A 20407-nucleotide genomic window follows, 5' to 3' on the forward strand; every position below is an offset into this window, starting at 1 on the left:
TAGTGTCTGCTCATAAATGTTATTATCTTATTGGCCAAGTCTGGTTTTTCTTTTGGGAGCTTTCAAGCTGCTTCTGGAAGATGTGAACATATTTTTGGTTTGGGAAGGGGGGTTTGGTTTGTTTGTTTGTTTTTAAGTCAGTCTTCTATTGAGCAAATCTTTAATCCAGTGCAATGAAGGCTGCCTTTTTCAACTCTTCCTTTCTAGGAGATGTAGGCCTATAGAAGAATCTTAATATAAGTGATACTTCATTATTTTCTTTACTGACTAACACTAATTAACATGGGTTGTTAAAGAGAGGGAAGAGAAGACCAACTTCTGTCTGACCGCTGGTTTCAGACTCCTGGACCTAGAGACTGAAACCCAAGAAAGGCAAAGAATATACATGTGCTGATGGCCAATCTGGAAGCAAGTCAGTTTGAAGCAGGGCATTCATTTTATCTGCTGCTGTGGAGTCTTCGGAGTTTGCTCTCATAAGTTGCCATTTTGCAAAATATTTTACCAGTGAAATTCTAACAGATACTGTCCTATCTCTGCTAGGTTCAGATCCTGGCTTTGTCATTTATTAGGGTATGCCTGTGTGCAAATTATAAAACCTTTCTATGGACATGTTTCCTTGTCTGTACAATAAGGATTATAATAGTATCTTCTGTTACATAATATAATGCACATAATAAGTACTCGGTTAATGTTAGCCTCGGTTAATGTTAGCTGACCGGGTTTTGTCTTTTTGACTGCCGTATCTCCAACACCTAGTAGATTGCCTAATACCCAGTCATTCAATAAATGTTTATTGAATGAGTGTTATAAGCCCATTCTTTAATATTTTAACTACCTTTCCATTCCTAAGAAGACAGATATGCTTCTTATTTTCCAAACCTCCATTATGGATAAACAACACAAGCAATTGTACTTGAAATAATATGAAATAATGCTTATCAAGCAGGACATGATCTATCTAATGTAGAGAAATCATTCCACTGCCAATAATTATCCTCTGGGAAATTATTCAGCTGAACTACAACTAAAAACTCTATCCTAATGTATTTTCCTATTGCTTTAGAAATCCAGTCTCCACTGATTAACTGAATGACATTAGTTGAACAATTCAAATAAGTTTTTTAGCTCTCATTTTTCTAATCTGTAAAATGGGAGGGGCTACACAAAAAGATATCTGAATTTCCATCTAACCCTAAAACTCTATGTTTCTATGGCTAACTCAGTATTAATGATATATATTTATTTAGGGGAGGAATCAGAAATTCTCAGAAGACATAGCCTCTTTGATGACAACATATTGCTGAATTCCAGTGGTCCTTTAGTTGAACATAGTTCTGGAAGCCTTGCCGGAGAAAAATCTCTGTTCTATGACAGTGGAGATGGATTTGGAGATGAAGGGGCTGCAGGAGAGATGATTGGTATGCTGTCTGGTTATATGGAAATTGGATATTTCAATCATACTAGAATGTATTAATAGGTTTATTAGATCAAACTAAAATTTCAGGTATGCCCCTGTGTCATATAAATCAATATATTTTTTACACAAGTTTTCAAAATCTATTGTGTATTTAAACATTTAGGCTAGGTCTAAGTGAATAGCCATCTATTTAAACACATTTTTCATATAGGTTATAAAATACTACTTGTTTTTATTTTTACAAATTCCTAATTTTTAAAGGGGAAGGAGTGGAGTTAATATATTCCTCACAAAATATATTAGATCATATATTAGAAAACATTGTTTTCCTTAACAGAAATTGTGAAATAGCTATTCTAAAGGATCTGTCCAACATTTTATATTATAATTTTATATTTATATTATGATGTTATTATAAAATAATCATAGAAATAGGGTAGACAAAAACTAGGAAATCTAAATACACATTTTAAAGATATTGATGGCTAAGTAACATGTTTTTTTAATTCTCTAGTTTACTTTAAAAGGCTGGCTATGGCAAACTTTTTGAAATTTCAAAATTATGAAAAAACAGTGGTTCTACCTTAAATCTCTACCAAAGAATTTTGAAAGCTTTTACTTCTTGATTTGAAATCTAAACATGGCTGTGTAATAAGGTTACTATCTTGGTATTAGTTTAGTAAATATCTCCTGAAATTAAACACCTATTTAATAAAGGAAAGGAAATGATATATATAAATTTTTATATTATCCTGCTTGAAATATGATAGTCTATGTAACAAATCAAATCTACTTAAGTAGGGTTGTACTTTATAATCCTGTATACAATAATGTCAATAAATGTTTAGTGAACAAATGACAGAGTCAACTCTGTATGACAAAAGTATTTATTGTGTTTTTTAAGACAATCTACTGCAAGATGATCAAAATATCCTGTTAGAAGATGTGCATTTGAGCAGAGAAATTTCTCTGCCTCCTGAGCCTCCTGATACTATAGTGGGTATGATGAAATTATCCTTTGTGTAGAAAGTGAACAGATACTAATATTCAAATTAAGCCTTGTAACTGCACAGTTTAGGTAGCAATATAGTATAGTGAATGATAGTAAAGAATGTTGTCCCTCAAACTCTCTTGAGTCTGACCCTAGACAATATGGAATAGGAAACTAGGCTCCAAGAAATGTACAACAATGTTATTTAACCAGGATTGGGTTTTTTTGGTATGAGAGCACGTTTAAACACTGCGAGAATACTATGCTTTTGAATCATTAAAATAATATGTGCTACATGTTCAAAACATCATTAATGTTTGTCATTAATATGGTTATTAATTATTAATATTGTTAATTATTAATATTAATACCATATTGGCATTAATATAATTGGACAATCTATATACAATTTGAGAAAAATTACAGATGTGGGGATATTTTCTACTTGAAATTCATGTGAAGGTACCTCAGATTATTTAAAGTCTTTCTGATTTTTCCTGAGAATTAAAACCATGAATAAACCCATTTTGATTCTTCACTCTTTTGATGTTACATTTCCCTCCTAACACATAGTAGAAATTTAAAATGTAAAAAGAGAGGCGATATAAATTTACTTATGGATCTTTATGGGTCAACTAATAATTAAATGATTTAACAGAATACAAGTTTTTTAGCAGACATATAATCAAATTTATGTTGGTCATTTATTGTGGTTGCTACCACTGTTTCTACTAAGTCTAACCTTAGATGTTACATGTGCAGAAGAAGGTGATGATACTTGATTCACCTAGACACTGGGCCCCAGACCATATAATCTCTGTGTCTCTTCAACTCCATTAAGTACGTGATTCTAAAAATCAGATTTGGCTCCAGTTAGCAATATAAATCTTCAATTATCATTATCTTTTGCTTTCGTTCTCATACAAGCATCTAACTTATAACATAACCATTATTTTTTTAATAATTCCTTTTATGGTGATGTTATTAGTGGAACCAGATAATCCAGAGTATATATGTCTACCTGAAAATGGAAAAATGGATGAAACATTATCAAATGAAGAACAAGGACTTACCCTTGACCCAATTGATGCTGCAGGTCAGACTCATTCATGTTTTTGTTTTTATTTTTTATTTTTAAAATTTTTTTAAAGATTTATTTATTTGAGGGGGGAGGGGCAAAGGGAGAGGGAGAGAGAGAATCCACAAGCAGACTCCCCACTGAGTGTGGAGCCTGATACAGGACTCGATCTCACAATGCTGAGATCATGACCTGAGCCGAAATCAAGAGAGTTGGCTGCTTAATCGACTAAGCCACCCAGGCCCCCCTTTGTTTTTATTTCTGATACACTATCTTATTTACTGTGAGATAATCTGTGAAATATTATCGGAGGTAGTCAACCCAGTAATAACATTTGCAATATGATAGGGAAAGAGTGTGGAGGAAATTTGAGGTGATCCTTTCATTATTGTCAGTCATGGTCAAGCCATATACCCAGTTTGGGAAACTGGAAAATCTAAAACTGAGTTCAATGCCAGTAGTTACAGAACCATTACTCTCTGTTGGGCCGAGAAATGAAGAAGATATAGTACCTGCTTTTAAGAGGCTTACAATCTGATTGGGAAGATGGATAAACATGCAAATGAATATAAAATAAGGCAGAATAAAAGGATCAGAAGAGAGGCCTATGCCCTCTAACATTTAACCTCATGCATATTTTTAGGAATAAAAGATAAATATGAATCTAATATATAACCTGACCTTGTAAGGACATCATAGTTTTAAGTGGTATAATTGATATGAATTTCAGTTATAAACTCAGGCATGCAAGGAATAAAGCACTCAAGTTTTTTTCTTTACTGTATGCAACTCTGAGCTTCTATCTCACTGGGTTGGCAAAAATTTCAATCTGTACAGTTCCCCTGTGTGCCCTAAGCCATGTAGTGTCAAAATTTGGGGGAGGGGTGTGGCAGGTGGAAAGGAAACTTAGGTCATCAGCCACAACAATTTGTGGTACCCACTGTCCCAGTCTATATAGCCTCTGGGGTCATCACACAGCAGCCCTTCTGGGATCTTGTCACGTTCCCAGGATTTTACTAAGGCACATTAGCAGGCAGGTTACTTTTCCATCTGGCTCCATCTGATCTCAGATCTTCACCCATTCTGGGAAATCTAATCTTCCCTTTTTGCATCTTTACTAAGGAAAAGCGTAATTTCTGCTTTCTTTCTACCTGGTAAAATTATCTAAAGGAGTGAAATCCCATGGGCCTAGCTACCTACTTGGAATTTGTGTATGAATTTCAGTGGAGGAGGGAAAAATATACTGGCCAAATACAAATTAATGTTTCAAAATATCCTATTATATGGATATTTTAGGGAATTTCAAAATTGAGCAACTTCCCTCATTATGTCCTCTGCTCCAGATTTCCTCAGTTGTCTTCCTGCTAGGTCAACAGAGTCCCTCCTAAGCACTTGGAAGGAACACTTTACAAAATGCATCAACTGTTGGCTACTCAGATACTTTAGCTGTGCAAAAACCTTGTGAAGCATAATTATTCAGTAGAGAGAAAGGGATTTTCTTCCCATGGCAACTCTGTAGGTTACACTGTGGTAGATATTTCTTAGATATGTAGTGCCTAGAATATCATTTTACAAAGCTGTACAACCAATCACATTTGTGCCTATTTCTTATATTTAGACATTGCTGAGAAGAGAAAAGGCAAAAAGAGGAAATTGCTCATAGATCCAATCAAGGAGATCAGTAGCAAAATTATGCATAAACAACTTACTTCCTTTACGGACACACTTATGGTTTTGGAACTTGCACCTCCTACCCAAAGATTGATGATGTGGAAGAAGAAGGGAGGAGTGGACACACTTCTGTCAACTGCTGCCCAGGATTTGACTCATGCTGAACTGAAAATGGTAATAGTTTTCATCTTTTTATGTAGGTGCAGTGTTTGGTTATAAATAAATAAATGCATATTTACATTCATGTATACAACAGAATGTAAACTTGTAAAAAATACCCCTTACTTTTGAATTAATTTGCTTGATGTGTGTGCATGAGTTATAGTTTTCATTTTTTAGCACATGTGGTTGTATTTTATTGAATTGTTTTACTTGTACAAAAACAAGAAATAAAAATGTATGTTTTTACAGTTGTTTACAAAATGCTTTCTGTCCTCTGGCTTTAAACTTGGAAGAAAATTGGTACAGAAGGAATCAGTAAGGGAAGAAGTGGAAAGCAAAAACATAACAGGTGAGACATCCTAACTGTTGGTGTTGAAGGGAATGTTATAGAAACAAAAATGTCATTTTACATTTCAAATGAAAATGGGATCCAGTTCCATATTCCCATGTATAAATGCTATCTCTAGAAGAGTATTTCAACTTAAAAGAAATTGTTACATCAGCATTGCCTGCAGATTAATTTTTGTCCAACAAGCTACATTAAAAAGATGAGGTATATATACTATGTGGATTCTTCCTAATCTCACTCTTCCTATCTCCCCCATCCCTACAGGCAGTACTCTAAACCTTCAACAGATAAAACTATTTTTATCTAGGAGGGTAATGTTTCACTTTAAGACAGCTAACATGAAAAGTCACCTAGTGATAAGAATAGCATTTAAACCATACAATTAACCTGAGACATAGATACTTCCATCCACCTAGAGGATACATGGAGTATTAATAATTACTGATTATTATTGTGACTATTATAAAGGAATAATAAAACCAGCTCTGGTAGTAAATCAATCTCTGCTTCCTGATCACCTGTCCTGAAGGCATAAAATCTACTGAACCATACACCAAGATGGGCTTGAACTATCCATGTTGTCTTGTGAGTGCATGTGTTGGAGTGAGTGTGGGGGAGATAGTTCATGGAGGATGGGGAGTGGAGGTGGTAAGAAGCAGACAAGGGGAAAGAGAAGATAAATATACATGATCTTGGGAAACTATAAGAAAATTTGTACACCCTTTGCTTAAATTCTTGGATTCCAAGTTTTCTGTCAGAAGCTTTCTTTTTTAACAACCATATTCCAATTTAAGTTTGAAAGGTATTTTGGTGAAATCTTTACTTCCATAATAATTCAGAGACCTCCGTGATGGAAGAACTAAATTCCCAGCAAGACTTAAATCAATTCAAAACTTGGAAAGATGTGATCGATGGATCTAAGTATAGCTCTCATGAGGATATCAATGAAAATATTAATTCTGAGGTAAGTTAATCAAAGAAAATCATAAAAATATTATTTTTCTGACACAGAGTGAAGAAAACTTGAGACTCTGATATGTCTTCTTACATTTATAGTTTATATTCCATCTTATTCTGTAATTTGTTTAGTAAGTGGCAGTACTATGTAAAGTGTGATTTTCATCCACAGAACAGTATTTTCTGAAGCTTGGATAGTAAATTACAAGATAAGTAGTTTCATACTGTAACATTTTGCATGGTACATCAAATAGATGAGTGTACTTGAATCCAATTATATCCTGAGAATCCTACTGGGCCCCACATTCAATATCATGGAATTTTTTAGGACTCTAGACAGTGCACCTATGTTTTGTTTCTGATCATAAATTCACTCTTCTCACCTCTAAGACTATGTTTTAGACCTATAATTACCTTAACCTTGAATCCAAAAGACTATCTAAAATCCATGACCAAACAAAATTTTTAAAAAATTTTATTTGAAGATGTAATTTTTATTCAAAAAAACATAGTTATTTAAAAGCATCATTGGAAACGATGTGCTTTAAAATATATTCCCCATTGTCACTTTAGTGGTTGTACAAATATAAATATTATAGCCAAACCAGATAAAAATAAACTAGTGCTTTTCTGGTTTGTTCCATCATCACTGTATTTTGATAACCACTCAGGGAATTCAAAGTCAATCCAGGGCGCCTGGGTGGCTCAGTTGGTTAAGCGACTGCCTTCGGCTCAGGTCATGATCCTGGAGTCCTGGGATCGAGTCCCACATCGGGCTCCCTGCTCAGCAGGGAGTCTGCTTCTCCCTCTGACCCTCCCCACTCTCATGTTCTCTCTCTCTCAGTCTCTCTCTCAAATAAATAAAATCTTAAAAAAAAAAAAAGTCAATCCATATTGGAACTGAATGCCCTTGCAAGGAAAGACAATTTTATAATGCATTAAAACAATGTATTTTACTAAATATTTGATAGTATACTAGATATTGAGATATTGGGTTGCCAGTATACTATCTTCCTTATTTGGGCTCAGGCATTTCTTAGAGTGCACCTACTGAAAATTGTGATCAGGCAGGTTTGTTTAGTTCATAATTTTTTAACATAGTAACAAAACAGATTTTCCCAAGTGCTTGAAGTATAGAGATTGATACAGGAGTTCTCTTGACCCTCTTAACTCCTTTACTCTATACTTACGCTTTAATTTTCAATTCCATTCTTATTCTGCTTCCAAAAATAGTGAACAGATGTGAAATATAATCAGGAATGGGAACACATCGACAGAACAGAAAAATATTGATTCTGATTAATCATTTTCAAATTTTCATAAAACATTTTTTATGTAAAGTAACTGCAAAATTGAGAGTACCTAAAATGTAGAATATTCATAGAAATTAAGAGAGAAAAAAAATAAGTCTCCACAAACATGTAGATTAAAAAATAAAATGCGGGGCGCCTGGGTGGCTCAGTCGGTTAAGCGTCTGCCTTCGGCTCAGGTCATGATACCGGGGTCCTGGGATCGAGCCCCGCATCGGGCTCCCTGCTCAGCGGGAAGCCCGCTTCTCCCTCTCCCACTCCCCCTGCTGGTGTTCCCTCTCTTACTGTCTCTCTCTCTCTCGTTCTATTAAATAAATAAGTAAAATCTTTTAAAAAAAATAATAAAATAAAATGCAAATCCTTATATTCACTAAAAATTTTAAAAGCTGAAATGAAAAATCAAGTACCCTTTGTTGTAGGAGGCTCCTAACTTGAAGACTGGTTAAAGATGAAAAAGGGGCCGACTGTTTCTATAGCAATGAAAAAAGGAGATGATAAGGAATGGAGAATCTCTGGCTTTCTCTTATTCCTTCTTCCTTTATGCCTTTGCTCCCCTTCCAGAGGACACAGTTTTTCTCCCCTTTTGCCAGTGACAACTCTAGCAGTGGTGGCAAGAATCTTGCCATGGCCCAAGGTAGGGATATTAATATCCCTTCCCCCATTTTCAGCCCTCTGTTTATAGTTCTCCTTCCTCTGCCACCTGGTACTGGTGTGAGGATAGAGGTAGGGGCTGGGGCTAGACAAAATGCTTCAAAGGAAAGTGGTCTTAGCCACACAGCTATGAAGGTGTTTGATATGAGGTCTGCAGTGGTGAAGGAGGTAGGAGTGGAAAGGATGGGCAGCAAAGAGGGCAGGGATGTGCCGGTTCTTCATTTGTGGAGGCGTATGGAAAACAGGGCAGCCTATCTAGGATATTTCAGAAATAATATTTTGTGAATGCAGGTAGTATTTTAAATTAGTTTTAGAAATGAGCATTCATTAACAAAATAAAATTGTTCCTGTGATTACTACTACTGTGAAGACTTACCTATCTTTCCCTCATTTGCTTTTTAGCAGGATATTGTTGAAATGGTATCTTCAGCTACTGAGGAATCCTCTTTAATGAATGCGATCTTAGCACAAGAAATTGAGAATTGTACAGTGGAGTTGGTAAATATATGCATAGTCTTGAGAATGTTCCTAAAAACTTTGTTCCTGGGGCGCCTGGGTGGCTCAGTCAGTTAACCATGTGCCTTCGGCTAAGGTCATGATCCCAGGGTCCTGGATCGAGCCCTGCTTCTCCTTCTCCCTCTGCCTGCTGCTTCCCTTGCTTGTGCACTCTCTCTCTCTAATGAATAAATAAAATCTTCAAAAAAACAAAAACAAAAACAAAAAACTTTGTTCCTAAATAGTTACCACCTTATTTGCCTAAAAATTGGTTTTAGAGCTGTCATGTTACTGTCTAGAATTATTATTTAAATTAGTCATCTCAACAAAGAGGTATGTCAGTAGTTTGATAAAACATACTCAGAATTGCTTTGACCTTTTTCCTTTCTTTAACTTATTTTGAAACTTCAAATAATTTGAAAGAAAATTGTGAGATTTTTATGTTATCAAAGGTAGTCATAGGTTAAAAATATTGAGAATCACTGTTTTAACTTACAACAGCTTTAAAGAAGCAGAGCTATAATAGAGGTACATCTTAGGGCATTTGAAATTTTACTTTATTTATAAATGGAAAATGAAAAAACAAGAAACAAGCATGGCATTTTTTTTTTCCAAAACATTATATGGGTCAAGGCCTATATCTGTCCAAGATTTCTAGAAATCAAAAAAAGAAAGTGGTCTGCTCAAAGGGACACAATTCAGTAGCAAAGCCAGAAGTAATATCTGACTCACCTGGCTCCATAAGTATCATGTTCTTATTTCTCCAGTCTTTGTACCACAGTGCTGAAAGCATTTTTAAGATTGTAATGAATTTTAGCAAAAGTTTCTTATTGAATAATATCAAAATAGCTATTAGTGCCAGATGCTAGTTTGTTCTTACATAAATTATCTTTATAATGAGTTCCAAGACCACTAGATGGCTTTTTCATATGTGGAAAACAGACTGAATTCTCTAGATAATCTAGGACAGGATAGATACCTGAACTTTTTACCTGAAACATCCAAACAGCTCGGCCAGAAGTGGGTTGATTCATTTTCACCTTTCTCTTTGCTTCTGTAGACACAGGTTATTTTCATACATGGTCAAGCAAACCACAACACAGCACAAGTTCAGCTGTTTTAATAATCCACTGGGCTTTCCACACAATGGATTCAGCGGTAAGGTGTCCAGATAGATCAAGTAGACAGGCTTCAGCAAAGCGCACAGACTATTTTTTCTGAGCATTTTCCTGGTTAGTTTAGTTGTGCAGTTATAGGTGAAGCTGCAGTCTCATGGATCTTAACAAAGTTGGTCCACTGCTTTTTATATTTGAAAAACAGCATTTGTGTATTTAACTATATAATAAACACCAGTAATTGGGTGAACTCAGTTATCCCAAGGCAGACCAGAAAGAAATAAAAGTAAATTGTACCTGGAGGGATTTGGAAAACTCTTCAGGATAAAGTGACCATATTTTCAGGTCATTCCCACTGGAATGTAAGAAAGAAAGCTGTATCGGCAGGACCAGGAAGGCAGTATAACTGGTAGGAATGAGGACTCTGCAGTCCCCTTAGTTTCAAGTGATTCAAAATATCATCTAGAATATTCTGGAACTTTCTGAAATCATTTTGGAGTCTGTGAAATTGAAAACAGATAGGAAGTGTCTGGGCTCCAAAGGTACCCATGAAGTGACGCTTGACAAACAGTGTACCTGTGGTAAGGATGATTGCTTGGTCAGAGCTAGCCTAGGAAAAATTATAAAGTAGGTCAGTTCTGTGCCACCTTCCTCCCCCCTACCCCCCCACCCCCTGCACTTTGTAGACTTGCTCTTTTGTCAGATTCATCAGCACCTTTCCTATCCCCAGTTCTGTTCTTAGCTCATAAAGTGTTAGTTGATAAGAACTTAGAGTGAGTTCCTGTGAAGGGATTTCAACTTGACAATTTTTAAATATTGAGGTGTTTCTGAAGGTGGCTAAATTTTAAAGACTGAAAAGAATGAATCTATTCAGATAATATGACAGGAAGTGGGTTGATCTTTTTTGGGCAAGTTACCCTTGAAATCAAAAAGGTTCTAATCCAATTGTACAAAGATTGCTAAACATCACTTATTAATTAGACCATCTTTATCACCAGGTAAGTTCACATAAAGGCCTTTACAAGGCAGTTTTTCTATAGCTTTATGTTTATTCCTGTCAACTCAGTTCAAATTGACCAGAGCTGGGATAGTCCTAACCAAAAGTCACTGCTGATTTTACTTTTGAAAGTAAGGACATAATCCTCTTGGATGCATTACCAAAACAGACTGCAGAATCTCCTACTCTGGAGCCTCTCATTGCCTAGGTAGCATAGATATAATCCTGCAAAGATTGATACATATTTGTATGTTTCCTATTCTCTCTATCATCAGACTATAAACTCTATTTAGCAGGACCCAGTGTTATAGTTGGGTTTCTTGTAGCAGCTAACACTATGCTTGGCAAATAGTAAACATATGGTGAAATTTGTTTAAATGAAATATTTTATCAATCATTCAAACAGGAGTCATCAGGGAATGAACAAAATATCGAGACAGAGAGATGGAATCGAAGAATTCTTCAGATGTTAAATAGTTTGCGGGTAAGATGGTAGGGTTTGTCAATCCTATTTTTGTTTTTAAAAATAAAATGCTGATGTCAATCTTCTAGATATTAATAAAAATGAATTCGTCTTCATTATTTTTTTGTTGAGACCAAATTCCACTAGAATGAAATGATTTTGAGCAGTATACCCAGGGCTAACTGAGGGAGTTTGCTTTTGGTGCCTGCATATTCTAATCAACTTCTTACCTATACTCATGCTCCTAAGACATCTAGTGTATGTCCCATTCTTGTGTTTAGCAGGCTATCAACTAATTCTCTATATGAAACTAAGTTTATAACAGTTTAAAACAGATCATTTTAAAATTTAACTTATATTTTGGGGCACCTGGGTGGCTCAGTAAGTTAAGTATCTGACTCTTGATTTTGGCTCAGGTCATGATCTCAGGTCATGAGATAGAGCCCCAAGTTGTGCTGGGCATGGAGCCTGCTTGAAATTCTCTCTCTCCCTCTGCCCCTCCCACCTCCTTCCCTGCTCTCACTCTCTCTCTCAAAAAAAATTAACATTTTAATCAAAATAATACATGTATATAATTTTTAAAGTTCAATAGTTCTATGCTATAAGGCTAAGAAGGAAACAGAGAAGTTTTTTGTCCTACCTTCCTTATTTACTAAGTCCTGCTCACCAGAGGCAACTATATTAAGCTATTTCATTCAGTATTGATATCTATATTTCTAATTACATATTCTTACTGTTCTTTCTTGATATTTCAGCTTTAAATTTTATCTGTTGACTTCTTTCAACGTAAAATGAAAATTTAGCATAGTTATAGCTTTCTCACCGCAGTCTGTTTTTAGCACAGTATTCAGTGTTTACAGTGTTATAATTGTAATAGTTATGATGTAGGTTTGATTTTGACAAAGAGCCAAAATATCAGTGGTTTAAAAAGATAAAGTATAATCTGGTATAGCCTCTATGCTCACAAAGTTGTCAGAGACCCAGGTTACCTTTATCTCATTTTCTTTATTTTCTCAGAATCAAAAATGGCTAAGTACCCACCATGTCTGCATTCTGTTCAGCAGCAAAATTTCCTTTAAGGGTACAACAAGAAATTGTGTGTATCACTTTTCACATTTCATTGCCCAGCACTTAGTCACCTTGCCACATCTATCTGGGAAATGTAGTCCTTATCTGGCAACCTTGGGCCCAGCTAATTATTCTATTGCTATGAAAGAAGACAAGAATGGATATTAAGAGACAATCAGCAGTCACTGCTACAAAGACTATGTAAAAATTAGTGTAATTACATTTCTTTTCTTGTCAACTTTATAGTGGGTTTTTTTGGAGTTAATCATTGCCTCATTTTTCCCATTTGCTTAGTGTCTGTATACTCATCCTTAATTCTTTTCTCAAACTCTGACAATATAATGAAACCCCTTTTAATATGCTCAAATGTGTCAATTGATTCATCAGTTCCAGTATGTTTTCTTGCAGATATTCCTTCCAGAGCTTATCATCCTCTTGTTCTAATTGGACTAGCTGCTCTCTAGGTCTTTTCCCCAGTTTTTATCTTGGGACATTCCTTAATCATAATATGGGAATTCCTTTGTTTCTTTCCTATATTAGTTTCTTTATTTCTCAATGCTTTGATCTTCTTTACCTTGAATTTTTTGGTGGTTAACATCCTTTCATAATTTCCTGAGATAAAGAGTGCATAGGAGATAGACACCCTATGTACAAGTCTGAAAATTTCTTTTTTTTACCTTTAACTTGATTTGGTGTCTCTGAATATAGTTTGAAAATAATATCTTTCAGATGTTGAAGACTTTGAACATATCTAGGCTTCTTGCGTTGTTACTGAGAAGTTAGATGCTGCTTGGTTGGCAGTCCTTTGTAGGTGACCTTTATTTTCTCTCTGGAAATGTTTAGGTCTTTTCTTTACTCCTAGTGGTCTGAAATTTCATGATGATGTGTTTTGATATGGGTCTTTTTTCATTTATTGTGCTGAGCAGGTAATGGGTTCTTTATTCTGAAAGTTCATGTCCTTGAATTCTAGGAAATTTTATTGTATTTCTTAGATTTCCTTCGTGTTATTAATCTGTTCTATCTTTCTGGATTGCCTACAGGTCAGATGTTGGGTCCCCTGAGTTACACCTTTAATTTTTATTTTTATTTTTATTTATTTATTTTTTATTTATTTTTACACCTTTAATTTTTAAAAAATCTTTTATCCCTTATATTAATTCCCCTTGTCTTTTTATTTTTTTCTACCCTCTAGAAAATGTCTTCAACTTTATCTTCCAGTTTTTATTGAATTTTATTTCTACTTTCACCTTTTTTGTTTTCCAGGAGTTTTTTTCTTAGTTATTAATTATTCTTTTGTTTTGTAGCATCCTAATCTTTTCATTTATTTAGTTAGTTTTTTAACAGCTTTATTGAGGTATTATTAACATACAATAAACCATACCTATTTAAAGTATATAGTAGATAATTTGACATTATGTATATATCTGTGAAACCATCACCACAATCAAGATAGTGAACGTATATATCTACAACCCCAAAAAGTTTCCTGTGCCTCTTGATAATCCTTTGTCCCATCTCTCCCACTGGCCCCCCTCCCCCCTCCTCAAGCAACCACTAATCTGCTTTCTTTCAATAATCATCCTCATTATGTTTTATGGATACAGAGTCTTCTCTTTCATAGGTTATAGTTTTCTTCTGGTCCCTACATTGTCTGTGTTTGCTTAGTGATTCTCTTGAATGTTAGTGATGCTCTTGAATGTTAGAAATTAAACTCAAATGTCTGGTAGATCTTTGGTTATCTGTTCTTCTTTAAAAGTGAGACAGCAAAGGGGGTGCCTCAGTGGCGAAGCTGGTTGAGCATCAGACTCTTGGTTTCGGCCCAGGTTGTAATCTCAGGGTTGTGAGATCAATCCCAACCTCAGTTTTGTGCTCAGCGAGAAGTCGGCTTGAGATTCTCTCTCCCTCTCTCTCTGCCCTTCCCGCTCATGCTCTCTTTCTGTCTCTAAAATAAATAAATAAATCTTAAAAAAAAAAAAAAAAAAGAGTGAGCCAGCAAAAATCAGATTGGAAGATATATAAGCAAGGGTGGGGCTTGTAGACTTATGGTCTCAATAGTGAGATAACTGGGCGGTGCCTCCCCCCCTCCCCCCGCAACACACACACACTTGCACACACACAGGCACCATTATCTGTAGTTCTCAGTTTTCCGAGCTAAATCTTCAAATCTACTGCCCAGGAGATATAAGCATGATGCTGCTGGTTCAGGAACCAAGAGGGGGAAGGCAAGACCTTGACTGTCTCATTGTTTAGCTTGTAGAATTTCACTTAACCCCTAGCTTGTGGTATGACACTTCTCCACCATCCACAGTGCTTGGTATCCCAACTCTAGAGCCTCAGCGGTTGGAATCTTTAGAAAGGCCACTTCCTGCCTCCTTGCAGGGTATTGGAGTCATGGTCTCCTGGTTCAGTGAAGTGGTAGAGTGGACCTGAGGGTCTGACTACTCCCAAGTAGACTTCTGAGGAATTTTTATCTCCATCTTATACTGTTACCTGCAATTCCTGAGCTTTTCCAAGGTTCTATAGCTCACACTGGCTTGTTTTCTGCTGGCTTTTCCTCCCTCCCTAAGTTAAAACTTAGGTTTTAACTTTCTCTACTCTGCTAAGTCAGTCAGTCTTTCAGTTTGTCTTTATCTCCTTCCGTTGTCACCTTTTATTCTTTTACCTTCGTTTTAGAGAGGTTTCTGGAGGGAACAGAATAAATAAGCATGTGTGTTCAGCTTGCATATTGGGGTATTTTTCAAAAGGATTATTGAAATTGAAAAGGGTGTCCCTCTTCTCTCCCAGGGGAAAAAGTCAGGCAATCCACATCTTGTCTCCTCAAGAGCGAATAAGCAAAGTTTTGGCATGCCATCTCTGAAAGGCGGCTGATACCTGTCCACTCCTGTTGTTGAGATAAAGTATTTTAAAGTATTTAATTTATTAGTTTGCTAAATGTTGTGGATTAGCAAAAAAAAAAAAAAACTGTATATGGTATTTCTAAAAATACTTCACAGCTATCAAAGGAATTAGAAGCTCAAGGGATACTGATCAGTATTCATCACAGTATTTCTAACTAAAAAAACTATACTGTACTTCTATTCTAGAACTCTGATTCCAAGTACTAGTCTTCATAAAATGAGTTATCTTTATCCATAACTAAATACTTTATTGTATCTCAGTTTTTTCTAGTACGTTCATAGGCGCCCTATGGTGAATCCAACATCTTTTTAATCTGTGCCAAGAAACTGCGAGATGTTTATATAGTCATATTCCTCTGCCACTAAGATATAAATATAATTTTACATTTATAACTATAGTTGTTTATAGTCACCCCCACCTCCCACTACCTTTAAGGAAAAGAAGCCTGATAAGGCTGATAATTTTCATTGTATTTGAAGCCTCCCAAAGTCCTGTGGATTGTTTTCTGCCTGCAAGTCTAAACTGACTTCACTTTCCACAAGAGCCCATTTATGTTAACATCAAAATTTTTTTTTTTAAGATTCTATTTATTTATTTAACACAGAGAGAGACAGCGAGAGAGGGAACACAAGCAGGGGGAGTGGGAGAGGGAGAAGCAGGCTTCCCGCGGAGCAGGGAGCCCGATGCGGGGCTCGATCCCAGGACCCTGGGACCATGACCTGAGCCGAAGGCAGGCGCTTAACGACTGAGCCACCCAGGCGCCCCAACATCAAATTTTTAAAAGGCCTAACATTTGTATAACACATCAGAAATTTATATAACACTTTAAGAGTTCTTTTGTGTGCATTTTCTCAATGAACCAAGCTTATACTCAATGACCTATAATGTTTTTTAAGTTTATTAATGAGTCATTTGCATTTCTCCATTTTAGGATTTCATGCTCATTTACCAAAAATATCAATATTTTATTCATTATGCATCAAAAGCCTGCTGTACTTTTAATGATGTTGTTTCTCTTTCCTTTCTTCTTTTCTAATTATTTTCCCAGGAATCCAACAAGATGGGAATGAAGTACTTTAGTCTGATGAAGCTCTGCAGAAATAGTGACCAAAAACAAGCTGCTGCCAAATTTTATAGCTTTCTTGTCCTAAAAAAACATCAGGCTATTGAGCTGAGCCAGAGTGCTCCCTATGCAGATATTATAGCTACAGTGGGACCAATGTTCCATAAAATGTGAAGGAAATCCAGAACATACAGATTTATGTAATCATTGGAATTTCTGTGTAGATTGTTCAATTTTTTTTTTTTTTTTTGAGATTTTATTTATTTGACAGAGAGAGACACAGCGAGAGAGGGGAACACAAGCAGGGGGAGTGGGAGAGGGAGAAGCAGGCTCCCGGCCGAGCAGGGAGCCCGATGCGGGGCTAGATCCCAGGACCTTGGAATCATGACCTGAGCTGAAGGCAGACGCTTAACGACTGAGCCACCCAGGCGCCCCATAGATTGTTCAATTTAATGCAGAAGCTGTCTGGAAGCAGCTAAAGGTCTGATCCATTTCATATATAGTCTGACTCCTATTTCCTCTTTGTAAATTCAGAATAATCATAGCCAGAATTGGAAACCTATATGCTTACAGAGATACTTAATTGTAGCTAAGTAACATTTTTAACTTAGCTAACTTGAATGTATAGTATTTACCATTTCCCTGACTTGAATGTTGCATTTAGAATACATTTTTAAAATACTATGTACCTTCAAGAAACATTTAAGGATATTTTTTAAAAGCCATTTTACATTGGATTATTTACTTAAATTTCATGGAGTAATTAATAATTAATTCTTCCTTACTTCCCCACAGGCAATAATTAATTTGATTCTAATGCAGATACTCCTTGATTTGACCTAACACTATGGTTTTTAATCTACTATCTTAAAGGTTCTAAAATACATCTTTGTTTTAAATTATCTGAGTGGCTTTTAGCCTATTTATAGGTCATTTAACATTTTTATTTATTATTTAATGATTATTATAACTACTATTCATATGTCAACAAAATTAAATCTGCTTATGTTAAAAAATTAGCAGACGCTTACTCAGCATGTTGTCTGCAGCTACAATTCAAATAAAGGTTATTAAAATAAATGTTCTTTTACTTGGTGTTTACTGAGCATTTTTTTTTTTTTTTAAAGATTTTATTTATTTATTTGTCAGAGAGAGAGACAGAACACAAGCAGGGGGAGAGGCAGGCAGAGGGAGAAGCAGGCTCCCTTCTGAGCAAGGAGCCCGATGTGGGACTCGATCCCAGGACCCTGGGATCATGACCTGAGCCGAAGGCAGCCGCTTAACCAACTGAGCCACCCAGGCGTCCCTACTGAGCATTTTTGACATTAAAACTATTGTTTTTCTTTTTTCTTAGTTGAAGTTTGAGTTAGGAAATTTTCATATAATGCTCTGTGAGCTCCATCGTATACTATAAAGTGAAGCCTATAGTAGTCTCTTCAATCCCCTTGGATCTGGAATTATGCTGGAAATGAAATTCTAAATGGCCTCTTTGAATGTATTAATTATATAAGATTGAAATGTCAAAATTGTCTTTTTAAAAATGTCTTTTATTTTTTGAAAGATACATGATTTAGAGTCCCCAAAAAAGTATTTTTTTTTAATTAACATACAGAAAAATTGACTTTTTCATTTTGGCACACAGTTCTGTGAATTTTAACACACATCTAGATTCCTTTGAACCACTACATTCAGGATACCAACAATAACGTCACCCAAAAAACTCCTCTGTGTTATCACTTTGTAATCACTCCCTTCCCCATCCTAACTCCTAGCAACCACTCTTTTACATGACTATAGTTTTGTTTTTTTAAGAATGTCATATACACGGAATCAAATAATACGGCTTCTTTCACTCACTATGCCTTTGAGATTTGTCCAAGTGGTTGTACTTATCAGTGGTTTGATACTATTAATTGCTGAATAGTATTCTGTAGTCTGGATACACCACACTTTATTTATCCATTTACCCCCTGGAGGACATTGAAGTTGTTTCCAGTTTTGGACAGTTATAAATGGAACTGCTGCATATACTCGTGTACAGCTTTTGTGTGAATAGAAGTTTATTTCTCTAGGGTAAATATCTAGGAGTGGGATTGCTGGTTCATATGGTAAGAGCATGTTTAACTCGATAAGAAATTATCAGGTCATTTCCCAGAGTGGATGTACCTTTTGCACTCACACTAGCAGTGTGAGAGTTACAACTGACCTTTTGTTACTTTTTATTTTGAGATAATTGTAGGACTCCATGCCCTTGCAAAAAAACAACACAGAAAGATCCTGTATACCCTTCACCCAGTTCCCCCCATGGTAACGTTTTGCATAATTATAGTACAATAGCACGGGAAATTGACATTGATACAGTCTATTCCTCTTATTTATATTTCACCAGTTCTACATGCACTCATTTGTGTGTATTCAGTTCTATGCAATTTTATTACATATGTAGCTTCATGTGACCACCACCACAGTCAAGAAGCAGAAGAGCTCCATAACAAGGATCACTTGTCATACCCTTTTGAATCCACAGCCACCTCCCTCTGTACCCTCCTCCCTAGTTCTTGACAACCACTAATCTGTTCTCCATCTCTATAATTTTGTCATTCATGCAATTGACTTCCGTGGATGAATTTTGTATTCTGTGACCTTGCTAAACTTAAAAATTAGTTCCAGGAGTTTGTTTTTTTGTAGAGTCCTTGGGATTTTCTACATAGACAATCATGTTGTCTACAAGAAAGGACAGTTTCATTTCTTCCTTGTCAGTCTGTTCCCAGTGTGAGAAGGAAAGCATTCACCTTCACCGTTCTGTATGATATTAGCTGTAACTGGTTTGGGGGGGAGGAATAATTTTTGTCAGGTTGAGGATATTCCTTTTATTCTTAGTTTGCTGAGAGTTGGTTTTGTGTGTGTGTGTGAATGGATGAATTTTGTTAAACACTCTGAATTGATTGTTTCATGAGGTTTTTCTTTACCCTGTTAATATGGTGGATTTCACCAATTGATTTTTGAATTTTTTAATCAGTTTTGCCTTTCCAGGATAAACTCTACGCGGCTATGATGCATTTCCAGGATAAACTCTACTTGATCTCCAGATTCAATTTGCTAATTTACTTTAACAGCTTTATTGAGACATAATTTACATACCATAGAATTCACCCCTTTTAAAGTGTTCACTTCATGTTTTTAGTATATTCAGTGTTAGGCAACTATTCCCATTATCTAATTTTAGAATATTTTCATCACTCAAAAAGAAACCCCATACTTATTACAGTCACTCCCCACTCCTTTTTCCCCACAGCTCCAGGCAACCACTAAGGCACCTTTTGACTCTCATACAGTATATGTCTTGTGTCTGACTTTTTTCACTTAGCATAACATTTTCAAGGTTTATCCACGTTGTAGAATGTATCTGTACTTCATTCTGTTTAATGGCCAAATTAATATTCCATTATATGGATATACATTTTGTTTATCCATTCATCAGTTGGTAGAAACGTAGTTGCTCGACACGTAGTTGCTCCAACTTTTTGACTATTAGGAATAATGCTGCTGTGAACATTAGTATTTAAGTTTTTGTGTATGCATGTTTTCATCTTTCTTGGATATATACCTAGGAGTGGAATTGCTGGGTCATATGATAACTCCATGTTTAACTTTTTGAGGAACTGTCAAGCCGTCTTCCAAAGTAGCTGTGCCATTTTACATTTCTATCAGCAATGTATGAG

The 20407-nt window shown here is 35.7% G+C and overlaps 1 protein-coding gene across 1 annotated transcript; it reads left to right on the forward strand.

Annotated features, from left to right (window-relative positions):
• Window positions 1-1293: 1293 nt before the first annotated feature.
• Window positions 1294-17589, forward strand: RAD21L1 (RAD21 cohesin complex component like 1). Its single transcript, XM_054510222.2, has 9 exons — window positions 1294-1418; window positions 2322-2417; window positions 3397-3504; window positions 5105-5331; window positions 5569-5668; window positions 6508-6632; window positions 8989-9084; window positions 11600-11677; window positions 16671-17589. The coding sequence occupies exons 1-9, from the start codon at window positions 1412-1414 to the stop codon at window positions 16857-16859; spliced, it is 1026 nt and encodes a 341-aa protein (XP_054366197.2). The 5' UTR covers window positions 1294-1411; the 3' UTR covers window positions 16860-17589.
• The last annotated feature ends 2818 nt before the right edge of the window (window positions 17590-20407 follow it).

Source organism: Mirounga angustirostris, unplaced genomic scaffold (genome assembly GCF_029215605.1).
Source record: "Mirounga angustirostris isolate CCGP_5_RB_7025 unplaced genomic scaffold, mMirAng1.0.hap1 SCAF_10, whole genome shotgun sequence".
Classification (NCBI taxonomy): Eukaryota; Metazoa; Chordata; class Mammalia; order Carnivora; family Phocidae; genus Mirounga; species Mirounga angustirostris.

Bases quoted from the DNA above. Each gene is read 5' to 3' on its own strand.
- RAD21L1 (XM_054510222.2), top strand. The intron at 5,669-6,507 runs GTGAGACATCCT...ATAATAATTCAG, and splicing joins GGAAAGCAAAAACATAACAG to AGACCTCCGTGATGGAAGAA. The intron at 9,085-11,599 runs GTAAATATATGC...TCATTCAAACAG, and splicing joins AGAATTGTACAGTGGAGTTG to GAGTCATCAGGGAATGAACA.